Below are 18,771 nucleotides of genomic sequence, written 5' to 3'. Positions count from 1 at the left end.
TGTGACATGACTCCGTATTACACGCATTGAATGACAAAAGTGAGGCTGCCAACCTGTTAGCTAGGTGTTTCATCACACAGCGAAAGCAAAAGAATGTCACATCACTTCCGTTTTCAACACGAAATATGTTGTCATGTCACTTTCACACCTGCAAATCATGTAGTGTTCCCAGTTTTTGTCTAACCCCTGTATATATATATATATATATACACACTATACTGCCAAAAGTATTAGGACGCCTGCTTTACATGCACATGAACTTTAATGGCATCCCAGTCTTAGTCCGTAGTGTTCAGTATTGAGTTGACCCACCCTTTGCAGCTATAACAGCTTCAACTGTTCTGGGATGGCTTTCCACAAGGTTTTGGAGTGTGTCTATGGGAATGTTTGAGCATCCTTCCAAAAGTGCATTTATGAGGTCAGGCTCTGATGTCGGACGAAAAGGCCTGGCTCGCAGTCTCAGCTCTAATTCATCCCAAAGGTGTTCTATCAGGTTGAGGTCAGGATGGGTTGAGTTGCAGGCCAGTCAAGTTTCTCCACCCCAAACTCGCTCATCCATGTCTTTATGGACCTTGCTTTGTGCACTGGTGCACAGTCATGTTGGAACAGTAAGGGACCATCTCCAAACTGTTCCCACAAAGTTGGGAGCATGAAATTGAAAAACAACCCCGCACCATAATCCCCCCTCCATCAAACTTTACACTTGGCACAATGCAGTCAGGCAAGTACCATTCTCCTGGCAACCGCCAAACCCTGACACGTCCATTGGATTGCCAGAGAAGTATGATTCGTCATGCCAGAGAACACGTCTCCACTGCTCTAGAGTCCACTGGCAGTGTGCTTTACACCACTGCATCCAACACTTTGCATTGCACTTGGTGATGTAAGGCTTGGATGTAGCTAATCGGCCATGGAAACTCATTCCATGAATCTCTCTATGCACTGTTGTTGTGCTAATCTGAAGGCCACATGAAGTTTGTAGGTCTTTAGCTATTGGCTCTGCAGACAGTTGGCGACTTCTGCGTGCTTCAGCATGTGCTGACCCCGCTCTGTTATTTTACTGTTGTTCTCAGTTGCTTCCACTTTGTTATAATACCACTAACAGTTGACCTTGGAATATTCATTAGACAGGTGGCAACCTATCACAGTACCATGCTTGAATTTACTGTGCTCTTGAGAGTGACCCATTCTTTCACAAATGTTTGTAGAAGCAGTCTGCATGTCTTGGTGCTTGATTTTATACACCTGTAGCCATGGAGGTGATTGGAACTCCGGAATCCAATGATTTTGAGGGGTATACCAATACTTTTGGCAATATAGAGTATATATATATATATATATATATATATATATATATTTATTTATTTATTTATTTTTTTACTTTTTGAAGAATCCCCACAAATGAGTGCAGCGACATATACAGTATTCATTATGTCTTGTGAGTAGGCACTGATATCTCACACATTTTACAGAGCCTGTGTTCTAAACTATAAAGGTGCTGTGAGGAGGAGTTTCAGGAGGTGGTGTCAGCACAGGAATCACTGCTTGCATGCAGCAAGGTACCATGGGATATGTAGTCCTTAGAAATCAAAATAAACCAAAAGAATGAGTGGAGGAGAACCCACAAAGCATGAAGAAGAAATACTGCTACAGGGCAGCATGGCTACGCAAAATCATGTGTATATATACGTGATTTTGCATTTCCGGGTAGGGAATTTCCAGGTAGGCCATTTGCAGCCTAGGCTGTCAATCACCTGGTCCCAGCCGGTGTATCTCTGAGTAACACTGACAGGGTGAGACCTGTATGCAAACAATACAGATCTCTCCCATGTCAGCTCCTGTACACTGCTTTGTATAGCTCTGCATAGAAGAGCCATACAAAGCAGTGTGCTTACAGTGTAAAGCACACACAGCCCACATAGTAAAACAGAACACAGCACACAGTTAACCCTTTGATCGCCGCAGATGTTAACCCCTTTCTGCTCAGTGTCATTAGTACAGTGTCAGTGCTTTTTATTAGCACAGATCACTGTATTGGGGTCACTGGGGATGTTAGTGACAGTTAGTCAGCCCCCCCCCCCAGTGTCAGAATGCCCACCACAGTCCCGCTGATTGGTACCATTACTAGTAAAAAACAATATCCAGTATATATACCGCCATTTGTAAATGCTATAACTTTCATGAAAAACCAATTAATTTACAGGTATTGGGATTTTTTTTAACAAAGACATGTAGCAGAATACATTTTGGCCTACATTTATGACAAAACCGGATTTTTAAATTTTTTTCTACTGGACATGTTTAATAGCAAAAAGTCAAAAATATTGGTGTTTTTTTCAAAATTGTCAGACTTTTTTATAGTTATCTATGTTTATAGCACAAAAAATATAAAACACAGAGGCAATCAAATACCACCAAAATAAAGCTCTATTTGTGGGAAAAAGGAGCGTAAATTTCATTTGGGTGCATGACCACGCAATTGTTAGTTAAAGTAATGCAGTGCCGCAACACAAAAAATGGCCTGGTCAGGAAGCAGGGGGATAAATCCTCTGGAGGGCAAGTGGTTAAAATGATCAGCTATTATGTATTCATGTAAAAACTTTATCCCGAAAGGAAAAAAAATGTTTGCTGTAAATGATTATAAAGCGTTTGCTGGAGTTTGACTTCAATTTGTTATAGTATTCAAATCTGCTATTACATTTAAAACTCCCCTCCCCCCAGACTGATAAGGCTGCTACCTGCTCTGTCTCCTGTTCTCATTCCTCCAGAGTGGTGTCTCACTAATACCGGAAGTGTGTTACTGGCCAGATCACCAGGTGATAACGAAAAACCAAAGCAAAGAAAACTGACACACTGACACTGATTGTTAAGCTGCAATATAATACATTGTTGGTTTTGGTCTAAATACTGCTTTACAGTAAATCTTCTTGAAATTGTAAATGTCAGTGGTGTACAGCATCTCATTTGTTATCTTATATATACAGAAATGGGGCATGGTCATTCAGTGCCCAGTGCGTAGATGCCAAACTTCACACAACTGGGGGGGGTTCAACTACCTTAAATTATTGGATACAATCCATTCATTTTACAGACAGTTTTATGAGAATGATATGAGTACAATACAAGCTGTGTTTTCTGCACAGAGAGCAGGCTTTGTTTGAAGCATACAAAGACTGTGACTGGAAGGAGAGAGACTGAGACCACTACAGCGGGGATTAGTGTGGGTACTGAAATATTGGTTCACATCCTGATTATGTTGCTAGAAATGGAGGATGTTTTCACCATTCATTTTCATAATGGGAAAAATGCTGTGTAGTGGACACTTAACTCACAGTATATCCTCTGGGTTCAAGGGTCACTTTCTAAATGTATGGACTTTAAGTAAAAAGATTTTAACATTCTTCAAGTATTTGAATATATTTATTGCTACTTTCCAAAAGTCCCAAAAGATTTAAGATTTTCTTTATTTTTCAGGTTGTGTTGACTTCAGCCACGGGAAGATGTTGGTGAAAAAAGATACAATCTACATTTTACTACTAATCCTCATCTTAGATTTTGCAGAATCACAGGTCAATCCCGGTAAGAGCCCTTATTCTTTTAAAACACTCTTGTTTTAAGATTTTCTGAGCTTTTCAGGTTAAATAAAAGAGAAGTATGGGATGGCTTTTTTTTCAAAATCATACTTAAATAGTTGAATGCAGCATGTTTGTCAGGGCTCTGTCCACAACAGAGGTACTCATAGACCTGGCATTCCTGCCAGTACCTTGCATGGCCGCAGAAATGCACACTGGAAAACATCTATGCGCATTGGTGCACGGATGCGAGCCGGTACACGCATGCGCACCGGTGTACATTTATACACACATTAGCCAAGTTTGGCACCAGATGGACTTTATAAGGAAGCCCATCACCCTCTCAAATGGATGGTTGATATCTGGCTCCCCAGTACCTTTTGTCCCATGTTCTCTTGCTATTGTGATCTGCTGTTACCGACTCGACTTTTTCCTAGACCTGTATTCTCACTTGTTCTCCTGTATATGATCCCGGCTTGGCTAACGATATTCTCACTTGCTCTCCTGTGTATGACCCCACCTATTCATCTGACTATGTCTGCTCTAATCCCCATCTGGCATCTGACCCTGGCTCTGAACTGACTACTCTGCGGTCCTCTGCTACTCTGAAGGCCTGCTATCTCTTATGGGCGCCATCTGTCTGCAGACACTGTTCCAGTGAACCAGCTGTGCTCCTGGGTGTACCTCTGACAAGCATCCTCAGTCAGATCATCTCTACAAGCACTCCTACAGGTGACCCATGCTTCTTTGGGCCTGACTCCTTCTGTCCCATCTCCAGGGGAGTCAGGAAGTTAGCTGCAAGGAAAGCCCTCTCTCCATTGGCCTCCAGCAACAGGTACATGATAATGTGTCTGTCCCCCACCGGCTCTAAGTATGAGAACTCAGCGATCACATCACTGAGTTCTCATTGACGCTGTGAGTAGAGAGTGGTGACTGTCAGTCACTGCTGTCTGCTCTGACCCCCTTCACCCACGCTAACTGGAGCGCTGGGCTGTTGAGGGGGAAGGAGTGGCTGGCTCAGGCTCTCAGCAATCTCTAGACTCTGGGGTGGATCCTGACTTTAAAGGATCTTTCCCCAGCCTGGACTCTGTTGTCATATATATCAGGGATGGAGGAGTGATAATTATTGTTGTTGAGGTTCTATTCTTTTACCATTAATTAGATAAACAAGTTACCCTTTGAAGAATGCTATTTGCTATATTTATTACCCCTTTTCATGTTATTAGATATTAGATGCTGGCCAAGACCTTTCAAGCCTGACTGAGCAATCTACATTTTATCACCCTTGCAAGGTTGCAAATTACCTTCTTTGAAATGTAACAAATTGTCCCCTAAGTGCCAAGGTGATCTTGCATAAAATTTACATAGCAAAGAGTCCTTGGCTATCCTTTTGTTGTGTAAAATGCATCTAGCTCAGTCAGATGCTGGCCTGGTCAATAACATGAATATACTATCAGTCAGCTGGAGGCCTGGTCAATAACGAATATATATATATATATATATATATATATATATATTTATTTATTTATTTATATATATAATGACAATATCCTACAGATGCCAGCTGACAGTGGGGTTTAGTCCACTGTCAGCTGAAAGCAGGACACAGGAGTGCAGAACAAACTGCATTTCTGTGATCTACAGAAGTACAGCCAAAAGAGCTTTGGCTGTACTTCTCCTTTAATATTACAGCATTTATAATGTTGTGGCATACTTTGGCACAGTCTTTGTATGAATGGCTACACTGTACAAACACATGATTATTACGTTTCAGTAGAAATGTAATTAATCTAACTGACCATACTTATCAAAAACTGATTGTACTCATATACATTTATCAGCAACTATATAGAGTCAGGGTTTTCCTGATTGTGTATAAACTGAAAGGATTGGTTACCTATGCCCTTCTACTATGTAGGTAGACCTAAAGCAGATTGTACAATCAAATTTTTATGTGTGAGATGATTCTAAGTGCTCATGGACCCAGTAATAGTTTAATGCTAAAACGGGTGCTATCACACCTTAACAGCTATGACAAAAACACTATGCTTGTTTCTTAATTTCAGCTGTATGCCGCTATCCATTGGGCATGACTGGAAGACAGATTCCGGATGAAGATATTACTGCGTCTAGTCAGTGGTCAGAATCTACTGCAGCTAAATATGGCAGGTATGTCCATTAAATGGGCAGAGACTTTTATAAAGAAATGATAATCCCTTAAGTAAAATGTATCTGCTAGATATTATATTGTATAATATTCTTTTTGTTATTTCATACTATATGCTATATAGAGTGTTTTATAATAATCAGCTAAAAACAGCAATATTGTGCAATAACTCAGCAAACACTCAGACTTCAGATTCAACATTTATCTGCCCTAGACTGTAAAAGTTGATATCTACAGAAGTTACTGTATATTTAGAGGTAGGGGCATTTGTGGCATGTTCAGGAGAGGAGCATTTTGCGGAAAAGTTGATGTGCCTCAACATGTGTAAATGTGTCTTTAGCACTAGATGCTCATTCATTTCAAAGGCCAAAAAAAAATTAATATTCTGGCCAATGGAATGAATGAGCGCCCAATCACTTGACATGCCTAAGTGCACCTAAATGTGTTTGCAAAGTGTGGCTTTTTAATGCTGCTTCCTGTGTGTGTGGGGCCTTAGTGTCACATAACCTTGGACTACAAAACCAATCTCTATGCCTCCAGTCCTACATGGCTTACCCCTGTATCAAGCAGTGTCAAGATTTTAACATTGGAATTTAAAGTAAATAATGTTTTAATGAGTGTCTGACTTTAGAACTCTCTGTGTTTCTAATCAAGTTGTCCCTTTCCTATAAAATTTGCTTTTGGCTTAGGGTTAGAGTTAGGAGTTGGGTCAGGTGAAGATTTAATTTTTGGTGGTTAGGTTTAAAAGCAGTGTTAAAGCGGTAGTAAACAAAAAAAAAAAAAAAAAAAGATTTTTCCCTGCAAGGTAATGTCATAATGTGCTAGTATGCATTGCATACTAGCACATTATGAAAGTCTTACCTAAGAATGAAGCGCTCCAGCAGCGCACCGTCACTGCTGCAGAAGCTTCCATCTTCACCCGATCTTCCTGGGCTGCGGCCACTTGAATGGCCAAAGCCTTGATGATGTGGCCGTGGCACGCAGAATTGAAGGAACGGCACGGGTATTCTGCTCCTTCAGAGCATATGTGCCTGTGATATCACCGGCTGCTGCTCACTAGAATATCTTCTAAATGGTGGTTAGGAGGTATTCATTTTACCTACAGGTAAGCTTTATTATACGCTTACCTGTAGGTGAAAGTATAAAAAAATTAGTTTACTACCACTTTAAGTTTAGATATGTTCAGGATGAGGATTAAACCTAAAGGATAAGTGAACATTGTTTAACCCCTTGATGCCGACATCACACAAATATGCAGCCTCACAGAACTGGGCTTTTTTCCGTGGGGCTGCATATTTGCGTACCCGTCTTTGTGCTGGGAGTGCGCCAGCACAAAGACTGCGGTGTTACTGAGAGCCCCCCCGATTCCGGGTCACATGATCGCTGTGATAGCCTTTGATTGGCTATCACAGTGATCAGTCACTGTGCAGCCCGGTCCCCTTGTTTTTTTCTCTCTCTATGAATGGAGAAGAGAGATACATTGAATCTCTCTAACTCCTGGCATAGAGAGAAAAAAAAATGTTTGAAAAAAAGGTAAATAAATAAATATTAAAAAATAAAAGAAAAAATACCTAGATCAAGGTTTGATGTAGTTCAGTGCCAGGGTTAGTGTTTGGGTCAAGGTCAGGGTCAAAGGTCAGGATTTGAAAAAAAATTGGTATCAGTGTCAGTTAGTGTCAGTGTGTTTTAGGTAATAAAAAGACAAAAACAAAATGTGCACTATTGTCTCTGGGCTGTACTACGAGAACAAACAACAAATAACATACACATATATGGTATCGCTGCAATCGTCAAGAGCTGGAGAATTTATTTTGGGTTGTTCTTTTGTGGTAGGTAATTCAGTGTGAAACTGTCTGTATTAAAGATTGATCATTGTTGCTCTCTCCTTGTGCAGTGTGACCAGGGTTATATCCACCCCCTCCTGTAGTTTTTTGCAGGCTGCCTGTAGTGGGAGGAGTTTCTGAGTCCCTCCCACAGCTCTGCTTTCTTCATAGGCTTTGTGTAGCACTGTGATTATGTTATCACTACTTTTACAATGTAATATTTGGGTTTGTAATGGCATTTGGTACACACAAAGTGGAATTACAGGAAATCCTTTTTGGCTATTAAGTAATGTATTAACATGAAGTTTTTCGCCTGGAGTTCAACTTTAAAGCCACCCAAAAGTGGATGTTCCGCTTCAAAGCATCATCCCCCTCTCCTCGTTCAATAATGGTACTTTTGGAGTGGGGGGGAGCAGGTACGCGATTTTGACAGGTACCCGCTCCCCCTTCCACTCCTGTTACCTAGGTAATTGGAAGCAAAACTCCTTCCCCCTCCCTCTCTGCTGTCTCCTGGGACACAAGACTGGTCCAAGAGGGCTGCAGGACCATTCGTAAAGCACAGCGCAGCATGCTCATGCACAGTGGGCACCCGGCTGTGAAGCTGCAAGCTGTCACATATGGATGCCCACAGATAAAATGCTGGCGCTGAAGACAGAAGATGAGAGGTGAAAAGCCTGGGGTGAGCACAATACTGAATCATGGGACAGGTGAGTGGCTGTTTATTGAAAGTCAGCAGGTACAGTTTTTGTAGCTGCTGACTTTTCATCATTACACAGGAGACTGTTCATGTTTTAGATTTCAGTTAGTAATAGGATTAAGGGTTACATAACCATATTGGTGAGTAAGTGACAAAATATTAAGTGCCAACACTACCACACCAAAAAACAACAGCCAATTTTAAGTACACAAAAATGAATGTTCCATTATTAAACAGTAACTTTATGTTTGCTTTATAAACTGTCAAAATCCCCCACACCCTCCTCATTAAAAAGTCTAAATAAAATCACAAATTCATACAGTATTTACATCAAGAAGTACTGCCATTGTTTGCCCACAGCCTGGCAGGGTTTACAACCCAAAGAAGCCAGATGTTTCAGCTATAGTGTGGTGGTGCTTACAGCCAGCTATAGAGAGAATCAACCTGGCAATGCCCATGCTTGGCATCTGAGATTATATTTAGGCCCCTTTCACACTAATGGTCCATTTTTTAGGCAGGCTCATTCAGAACCTTCATTCTCCTCTATGGAGCGGACATGTGTCCGTTTACACAAATCTGATCTGCTCTGCCAAAAACAGATCTGTTCCCCTTCTGTTCACTGAATGGGATGGCAGTCGGGTGTACAAGGACAGGTGGTCTGTTTATATCCATCCACCCATAGAGGAGAGGCTGTGTCCATGTCCGCTCCTCACCTATCATCCACCTGCTAAGTAAGGGATCAGCACGCAGATCCCCTGCTGAGAAAGTGGATCATAAGCAGAGTTTGCCCCGCATGAAAGGGGCCTTAGTTATTTGATTAGGAGGTAGGGGATTATTTTGACAGTTGTTAAACCAAAAAAAAATTTCAAAGTATTTGCTGTATCATGCATATAAATAGCACAATACTTTTTTATTATATTATAAACCTGTGTTTTGTTACACTTTGCAGAACAATGCAGCAAAATAAGGCCATAGCTATAACTGATGTAGTAGTTCAAGTATCAGGTAACAAAAAACTGTTTTTGATGCAGTAGATATTGGCAGGGTTCTAAACGTCCTGGTTTACCATGCAGCCTGTAAAATTGGGGCATGCATTGTACACCATGGCAAATGGTAGTAGAAGTTGCCAGAATCTACATTTGAAAGGTTATGGTTAAAAAGTACATTACTCTATACCTGTATGCTAGAGCCTTCTTTGATATATCATATAGCTCATTGTGCTGTACATTACCCAGCAGCATACAAATAACAAGAAGATTGGATGTAGTTATCATAAGACTGGAAAATACTGTATATATTCCTGTACATGTAATAATACTTGTACATAGAAGTGCATATGCAGTTGTGGTTTTATCACCTTATATTAAAATCTTCAGAATTTTTACTTTTAATTTACATTTCTGCCCTCCAGATTTGAAACCCACTGGCCATATCATGTCCCTGAATTCAATACACAGTAGTCACCTAAAGTTAATCATGTTTTTGTTGTCTTTGTCCCAGCTGGAAAGATTCACCATCTATTTTTCTTGATGAACATTATTACTGTGACAGAAAGTGAAAAATCCTACATTTTAGAGTTGTCATGAGAGCAGGAAGTGGGGGTAAATCTTCCAATGATGACAAATGCAATGTCTTGGTGACACCTGCCTAAGATGAGAATTCCCCTCACTTTGTGGAGATTTACTCTAATTTCCTGTTGTGTCTCAAAGATAAAAAAATTGAAGGAACAGGGCCAGATCAAGCCTATTTGATCTGGGGGTGTAGTATAAAAAATGTCAGGGGGCATAATGTCAACACGGTATGTGAATCATTGACAGTCTGTCACAGAGTGTCATGGCCCTGTACAGTAAGTATTAGGCTGTCATGGATTAGGGTGATTAAACAGAACCTGTGCCCCCTTATATCAGATGTTCCTATCAGAGTCCTACTTTATATCACAGTCCCCATCAAAGTGCCACCTTACATCAGAGTCCCCATAAGGGTTCCCCCTTACAGCAGGGTCCCCATCAGAGTGCCCCCCTTATATCAGATGTGCCTATCAGAGTTCCCCCTTACAGCAGGGTCCCCATCAGAGTGCTCCCCTTATATCAGATGTGCCTATCAAAGTTCCCCCTTACATCAGGGTTCCCATCAGGGTGCCCCCTTACATCAGGGTCCCAATCAGAGTGTCCCGTTATATCAGAGTCTCCATCAGAGGGTCCCCTTACATCAGGGTCCCCATCAGAGTGCCCCCTTACAACAGGGTCCCCATCAGAGTGCCCCCTTACAGCAGGGTCCCAAAAAGAGTCCCCCCTTACATCAGGGTCTCAATCAGAGTGTCCCCTTATATCAGAGTCCCCATCAGAGGGCCCCCTTACATCAGGGTTCCCATCAGAGTGCCCCCTTGCATCAGGGTCTTAATCAGAGTGTGCCCTTATATCAGAGTCCCCATCAGAGGGCCCCCTTACATCAGGGTCCCCAACAGAGTGCCTACTTACATCAAGGTTCCCATCAGAGTGCCCCCTTATATCAGATGTCCCTATCGGGGCTCCCCCTTACATCAGGGTCCCCAGCAGAGTGCCCCCTTACATCAACTAAAATCTGCTCCCAGCACCCTCCTAGATTTTGCCTTGTGAAGGTACCCCCGACCTCCCCCCTTCCCAGAGGGAGACATAAAAAAATAGAGACAAATTACCTAATAAGAATCCTAAAGCTGGTCTTTTATTTACCTTATACCTCGCTCTGGTGTCTCCTAGTTCATGTGACCTGAAGCAGCTTCTCTTCAGTGCTCTGGTCAGCAGCCACAGCTCTGACATCGTCAAGTACAATGTAAGGGCTTGTCCACAATATGGAGCATTGGACATCAGCATGGCTTTATATTTCCAATGAATTAGAAAGTATCTTCTAGTCATGCACAAATTAGTTTGTGCCAAATTTTGTTGTAGTTCATTTACACTGTACAGTTAACAACTGGATTTAAATCTCACGTAACAATGTCAGTGCTGTTTTTGTTTTGGTCTACAATAAAAAAATGTTTGTGTGTGTATGGCTTTTACATATCTATTTATACATTAACAATTGTGTTATTGTTTCAAAAAGCTATGCAAATCATTATAAAAGATATTAAAGATATATCCGTTTGTTTAATGTAAGCGTAAATGTTTATGACATCTGAAACTTATCATTAAACAGGTTGGATTTAGAAGAAGGAGATGGGGCGTGGTGTCCAGAGTTACCGGTAGATCCAGAAGAACTGACAGAATTTCTGCAGATTGATTTGCGGGTCCTTCATTTTATAACCTTGGTAGGCACTCAAGGTCGACATGCAGGAGGACATGGCAATGAGTTTGCACAGATGTTTAAAATAAACTACAGTAGAGATGGCACTCGTTGGATCTCCTGGAAAAATCGGCATGGCAGTCAGGTACAAACACAGATAAACTGTTTTACAATTTCAGCTTTTCTGAAGGGTGAATTAACATCATCAGCTATTCCCTTAATTCCTTTATTCCATGGCATGTGCAGAGATGTGCCAGACTGAGATATAAGATGCAGGCTGGTGGCTGAACCCTATCAGCTCAACATCAACCCCAAAATGAAACATCAGCTGGTAATCTTGAGCTATGATATAAGAAAGTTATTGTTAAAAGAGAAGCAATGTTTTTTTTTACCCCCATTTTACTTACCTAGGTTGATGCAGCATTGGTCCGATGCTGCATCTGTCCCCCGGGAGCTCTGTGGGTGAGAACTCAGATGACTGCTGATCGCTGAGCTCTCACAGCCACTCTGAGCAGAGAATGGGACTGTCAGTCCCCGCTCTCTGTTCTACCCCCCTGCGCTCGCTGGGAGGGAATGGCTGGCTCAGGCTTTCAGTGAGCCCGGTGCCGCTCCAGACTCTGGGGTAGATCCCAACTTCGAAGTCGGCATATTTCCCCAGCCCGGACTGGCTGAGTGACGTCAGCCGACAGTCTGCTGTCAGCTGAAAACAGGTCAGAGGAGTGCAGAACAAACTGCACTCCAGTGATCCACAGGAGAAGTACAGCCAGAAGAGTGTTGGCTCTACTTATCCTTTAATGGATTGCTGTCAAGGTACTAGGAGATAGTTCACTTCACCAAGTAAAGCTGGCCACACAAAGTCAAAGTTGCCCAACTTAATGAAGTGTTTAGGCAGCCTCCTTTACTTTACTTTAGAACAATAGTTATAGAAATGTGAATTCATCAGTACATACGCTACATAGAATTTGGGAAAAGAAGGGAGATAGGAATGAAGAAAAATGAGAAGTATATAATCTGATTCATTTAATAGTATTAATACTAGTAGTTAATATGGTAGAAAGTTTATTCATTTGTTGGAGCTGGATGGTGGAGTTTAAATGAAATAAGTTTGCCAATCTATGCAGTGATGAAATGATGATAAGAACAAAGAGACACACGATGTTTTAAATAAAGTAAGATGTAACAGACGTTATAAAAATCCACCTGGGGTATTGTCTTATATGTCTCTTTCCATGTCTACCTCCTGCAAGGACAATTTTACATTTATGGTGAAAAAAACTGACAGTAGGGTCTTTACAAGACAATTTTAAAGGTGTGACTGGGGACAAAGAGAATGCAAATATATTAAATACTTTATTTAGCTCTGTGTATACTAAGGAAATTGGGGGAGTCCTTAATGGGGATAGTATTGGCTTAAAATAGTATTGGCTTAAAATAGTATTGGCACACTGGCTCAAAACTGATATGGCTCAGAAACACTTAGACAAAGTAAAGGTGAATAAAGCACCTGGCCTAGATGACTTACACCCAGGGGCCTCAAAGAGTTTCTTCTAAGTTATTTCTAAGCCATTGTTTCTAATTTTTAGAGACTTTTTATTGGCTGGCGTAGTACCATTGGACTGACATCAGGCCAATATCATGCATATATTTAAAAAGGGATCAAGGTCTTCACCTAGCAGCCAGTTAGTTTAATTTCTATAGTTGGAAGGACACTTGACAATTTATTAAAAGTCAACATAGAATAGTTTATGCTAGAAAATAATATTTTACATAAGAGAAATTAAAAATTAGTGAAGCGCTTGTATCACATGAATACAATCATGTATCTCCATATAGTGTAATTATAAATCAAAGTGACCACTATATATAATAAATGTGTGTTGACTCCCTCTAGTGAAAAGAAAAAATAGTGTCAACCAAAATAGCTAAATAACACACATTAGGAAACTAAATATATAGTGCATAAATCAAATATAATGAACAGAATATATATACGTGAAAACAGAATATTGGCCACATACAATGGTGTCTAAATTATACATAAATGATATATGCCATAGGTGAACAAGACAATATCAAAGGTGAAAAAAATATTCCATGCATGTGACTGTGCTTTAAGCTGGAACACACACGTGATCTCCACTTCTAAGTGCAAGTACTCTCCTTCAAATGGCAGCAATGCCTGCTCACCTCCCTTCCTCGACCCACACAGGGCCTCAAAGCAGTTACCACCTCAGTGGTGTATTCCTCTGGCAGACTCCTTATTCCTCCTCCTCTCTTATGCAACTCATAAAAAGACAAGAAAGCCTTCCATAGTGTAGTAAATTTAATAGGCAAAGTTAAAAATTACAAAGTTTTCCACTCACATGCTCCTTTCCATAAAAAAGCGTTTTTCCCAGCCTGTGGGTAGATATGCATGCACCTGGGGGAATCCAATATGGCCACTGTGTCCGGACATACGTCACCAGGAAGTAGACAAACCGACGCGTAGCGTCACGTGCGTCGTGACTTCATCAGGGTTACCGCCCCCTGGTGACTCAATGGTATTTATAGAGAAAAAAAAAAAAAAAAAAAACCTAATTGGATTCCATTGTGAGAGCAGGCATACGGCGGACATCTTATTAGAGTCCTGCACTCACATACATGAATCTATCCCATATATGAATTCTAGTGCTGGATACCAGATATAAATCTCCATATGTCATATTCAAGATATACACATATAGGAGTAAACAAATTATATATTTAAGCCTATATGAACCACATCTACATCTTTAATGGTGCACTAACACCAAATCATAAACTTTATTAATCATAAATATTAAAACCATTAATCTTAGTGGGCTTCCTTATTAAGTAGATATATATATCCTCACTAGAGGGAGTCAACACACATTTATTATATATAGTGGTCACTTTGATTTATAATTACACTATATGGAGATACATGATTGTATTCATGTGATACAAGCGCTTCACTAATTTTTAATTTTATTTTGCACTTATTGGTATCAGCTAAGTGACAGCAGCTGTATTTTGTCAATTATTCCCATGAGCGCAGGAGGATCCCTTATTATTTATTTTACATAAGAGACAGCTTGGAGTCACGAAAGGCTGAAGTTGCCAAGCAAGTCTGTTTTTTTCATGAGGAGGTAAGCAATAACTTACACAAAGGAGTGGCTGTAGATATAGCATACTTGGATTTTGCAAAAGCGTATGACAGAGTTATCCACACTAACTACTAATGTGTAAGTTAAAGTCTACAGGCTTAGATAATTCAGTTATAGAAAATTGCCTAAAAGATGAGAGTCATGCTTTATGACTCATACTCTGATCTATGGTCTGGTCTAAGGTTATTAGTGGTGTACCCCAAGGTACAATGTTGGGACCCTTTCTTTTTAGCCTACTTATACATTTTATATAATAGTTGGGAATAAAAGTAGAAAGTAAAAATGTTCTTACAGGATGTCTCCAATTTACAAGCCACTATTTAATTGGGCAAATATGTGGCAAATGAGGTTTAATGTTAATAAATGTAAAGTTATGCATCTGGGGGCTAACAGAATGCATGCATCATACATACTAGGAAGAGAACAGCTGAGGGAGTTAGTGGTTGAGCAGTAGCTGGGTGTCCTGATAGATCATAGACTTAATATTTGCATGCAATGCCAAGCTGCAGTTTCTAAAGCTAGCAAAATATGTTCTTGTAATAAAAGATGTTTAACCATTAACCGCCCGGCCAATGGCCGTTTGGCGGCTTCAGAAGTGTCTCTGCACTCCGGGTGCACGCCATTTGGCGTGCTCCCGCACATGCGCAGTTTGCGCTAATGCAGAGCGGCGCAGCAGTGCGATCTGTCACTGGCCGTGCACCTCGGACATGGCCGATGACAGATCCGAGTACCGACTCCCGTTGCTGGTACCATGTGACCTGCTGTGACCAATCACAGCAGGTCACATGACAGTTGTATACAATGGATGGCTTCATTCATGATGCCATCCATTGTATACTAGTGCCTAGCTGTGAATGGTCACAGCTAATCACATGCACATGTCATGTGATTAGCTGTGACCAAATCACAGCTAAGCACAAAAAAAAAAAAAAAAAAAAAAAAAAAGCTGAATGAATCGATTTCATTCAGGTAAATGCTTGCTTATAGCAAAGTAATTCTTTGCTATAAGCAAATTGTGTAAAAAAAAAAAAAAAATACTGATCACTTCCCCAAAGTAGTACAATGTTACTATGGTAACATTGTACTACTTTGGTCATAGTAAAATCTTAAAAAAAAATCTTAAAAAAAAAATGTAATAAAAAATTAAATATAATAAAAAAATTTAAAAAAAATTAAAAAAAGAAAAATATTTTTTTTTCATACTGTCACCAGTCAGTGTCCCTGTTCACCACCATGCCAGTTATATGATGACGCTGTACTGCACTGGTGACAGTATGTAAAAAAAAAAAATAGTGAAAATAATTTTTTTAATTTTTTCATTTTCCGAAACATTATGACAAAAAAATACAACTTCAAAAAACTCGCCATGCCTCTTATGAAGTACGTTAGACTGTCTACTCTGCAAAAAGGGGTCATTTGGGGATATCTGTACTATTCTGACATTCTTGGACCTCAAGAAATTAGATTGGCTGTCAGTACTTCAGGATTGATCAATATTCAGATCTATACCATAGTTTGTAAACTCTATAACTTTCCTACAAACTAAAAAATACATCCTAATTTGGGTTATTTTCACCAAAGACATGTAGCAGAATACATCTCGGCCTAAATTTATGAAGAACAATTATTTATTTGTAAACTTTTATAACAGAAACAAAGAAAAATGTGTTTTTTTTCAAAATTTTTGGTCTTTTTTTGTTAATTTAGCAAAAAATAAAAACCCCAGCAGTGATTAAATACCACCAAAAGAAAGCTTTAGTTGTGTGAAGAAAATGATAAAATTTTAGTTTGGGTACAGTGTTGTATGATTGCGCAATTGTCATTCAAAGTGTGAGAGCGCTGAAACCTGAAAAATGGCCTGGGCAGGAAGGTGTAAAATTGCACGGTATTGAAACGGTTAAACTGCAGAGAGAGAGACATACTTTTTCCTCTGTACAAGTCATTAGTAAGACCTCATCTGGAATATGCAGTTCAGTTTTGGACACCAGTCCAGAAAAAAAGATATTTAAGAACTGGAGAAAGTGCAGAGAAGGGCAACAAAATGATAAGAGGGGAAGAGTTCAGCTATGAGGAAATATTAGCTAAACTGAATTTATTTTCAAGAGGCGATTAAGGAGGATATAATCATGTCTAAAAACATAAGTGGTTCATATATAATGAATTTGGTATTGAGCTATGCACTTTCAGTTCATTACAGAGGACAAGAGGGCACTCTTTAGGTCTGGAGGAAAAGAGATTTAACCCCCACATATGGAAAGGCTTCTTCACAATAAGAGCTATGAACATGTGCAATAGATTCCCTCAAGAACTAGTTCTAGCCAGCTCAGTAGATTGTTTAAAAAAAAGATTTTTTTAAATACATTCTTAAATGTGCAATATATAACTGGACACTAATATTTATAGGTAATAACACTAGGGGTAGTTGATCCGGCAAATATCTGATTGCCTCCTGGAGGATCAGGAAGGAATTTTTTTCACCCAAAGGAGCGAATTAGATCATGCTTTATTGTTTTTTGCTTTCCTCTGGATCAACTGTGGGCATAGGATTGTGTATATGGAGGTTTTCTGTTTGTTTGGGGTTTTTTTATTGGTTGAACTACATGGATTTGTATCTTTTTTCAACCTAACTATGTAACTGTGTCCATTCAGCATAGTGTCACAGTGATATTCACTAAATTCTGCAGCAGGAACCTTAGTGCATAGTATATTAACCACTTGCCTGCCAGAGGATTTACCCCCCTTCCATTTTTTTGCGTTAAGGTCCTATGTTACTTTAACTGACAATTGCGAGGTCATGCAACGATGCACCCAAATTAAATTTAAGCTCTTTTTTTCCCACAAATTGAGCTTTCTTTTGGTGGCATTTGATGTCTGTGCATTTTTTATTTTTTGCGCTATGAAAAAAAAAATCTGACTATTTTGAGAAAAAAACTATATTTTTGAAATTTTGCTATTAAACATATCCAGTAAAAAATTTAAAAAATCTAATTTCGTCATAAATTTAGGCCAAAATGTATTCTGCTACATGTATTTGCTAAAAGAAAATCCCAATATGTGTAAATTAATTGGTTTACATGAAAGTTATAGCGTTTACAAATTGCAGTATAGATACTGGATTTTTTTTTTTTACTAGTAATAGCGGCTATCAGCGACTTATAGCGGGACTGCAGGACTGGGTGGACATCCTGACACTGGGGGGAACTGACTTGGTGTCACTGACATCCCCAGTGACACCAATACAGTGATCAGTGCTAAAATAAAAGCACTGGCACTGTACTAATGGCACTGGGCAGGAAGGGGTTAACATGAGGGGTGATCAAAGGGTTAACTGCGTACAGGGAGTGTTTTACTAGGGGGCTGTGTCAGTGTGCTTCACTTTAAGCACACTGCTTTGGATGGGTGTGCTGTACTGTCCAAAGCAGTGTGCCCTAGCTGACAGGGAGGAGGACTGTTAGTAAACAAAACAGTCCTTCTTCCCCATCGGAGATGCTCAGTAATCACCGGGCACCGGCAGGTATTCATCGCCTCAGGACCCAGTGATTGACAGCCGCGAATGGTGGGGTGGGTAGGGCGCGCGCGTGCCCCCTACCCGGAAATACAAAATCATGTATATATACGTGATTTTGAGCACCCCTGCCACCCCTGTAGCAGTATATCTGCTATAGGGTGGCGGGAAAGTGGTTAAAATATAGAGACTCTAAGAGGTTGTAAACACTCAAGGTTTTTTACCTTCATGAATTATATACATGAAGGTAAAAAACCTTCTGGGTGCAGCAGCCCCCAGCCCCTTCAGTACTTACCTGAGCCCCATTGAGATCCAGCAATGTGCATGACAGCCTCGGCTGTCCTGGGTCTCTGCCTTCTCATTGGCTGAGACAGCAAGCGGGAGCCATTGTCAAGCTGCTTGCTTTACGGGCACCCAAAAGAAAGGAGGAGCCAGGAAAGCCTGTGGGGGACCCGAGAAGAGAAGGATCCAGGCTGCTTTGTGCAAAACCACTGCACACAGCAGGTAAGTATAGACATGTTTGTTATTTTACTAAAAAAAATGAACCTTTAGAATCGCTTTAAGGACCACAGATTTGTGAAC

At 40.2% G+C, this 18,771-nt stretch overlaps 1 protein-coding gene across 1 annotated transcript in view; it reads left to right on the top strand.

Annotated features, from left to right (window-relative positions):
• DDR2 (discoidin domain receptor tyrosine kinase 2) overlaps window positions 1–18,771 on the top strand; it is a 171,389-nt gene that overhangs the window by 63,655 nt on the left and 88,963 nt on the right. Inside the window, exons 2-4 of the mRNA XM_089683073.1 lie at window positions 3,475–3,579; window positions 5,639–5,741; window positions 11,431–11,662. Of these exons, the coding sequence (XP_089539199.1) occupies window positions 3,475–3,579; window positions 5,639–5,741; window positions 11,431–11,662 (440 nt within the window). The remainder of the gene's footprint in view (window positions 1–3,474; window positions 3,580–5,638; window positions 5,742–11,430; window positions 11,663–18,771) is intronic.

This window comes from Staurois parvus, unplaced genomic scaffold, assembly GCF_062004578.1.
Source record: "Staurois parvus isolate SC_StPar_1 unplaced genomic scaffold, SC_StPar_1.0 ptg000300l, whole genome shotgun sequence".
NCBI lineage: Eukaryota > Metazoa > Chordata > Amphibia > Anura > Ranidae > Staurois > Staurois parvus.
This window is presented reverse-complemented; position numbering and strand designations above follow the sequence as displayed.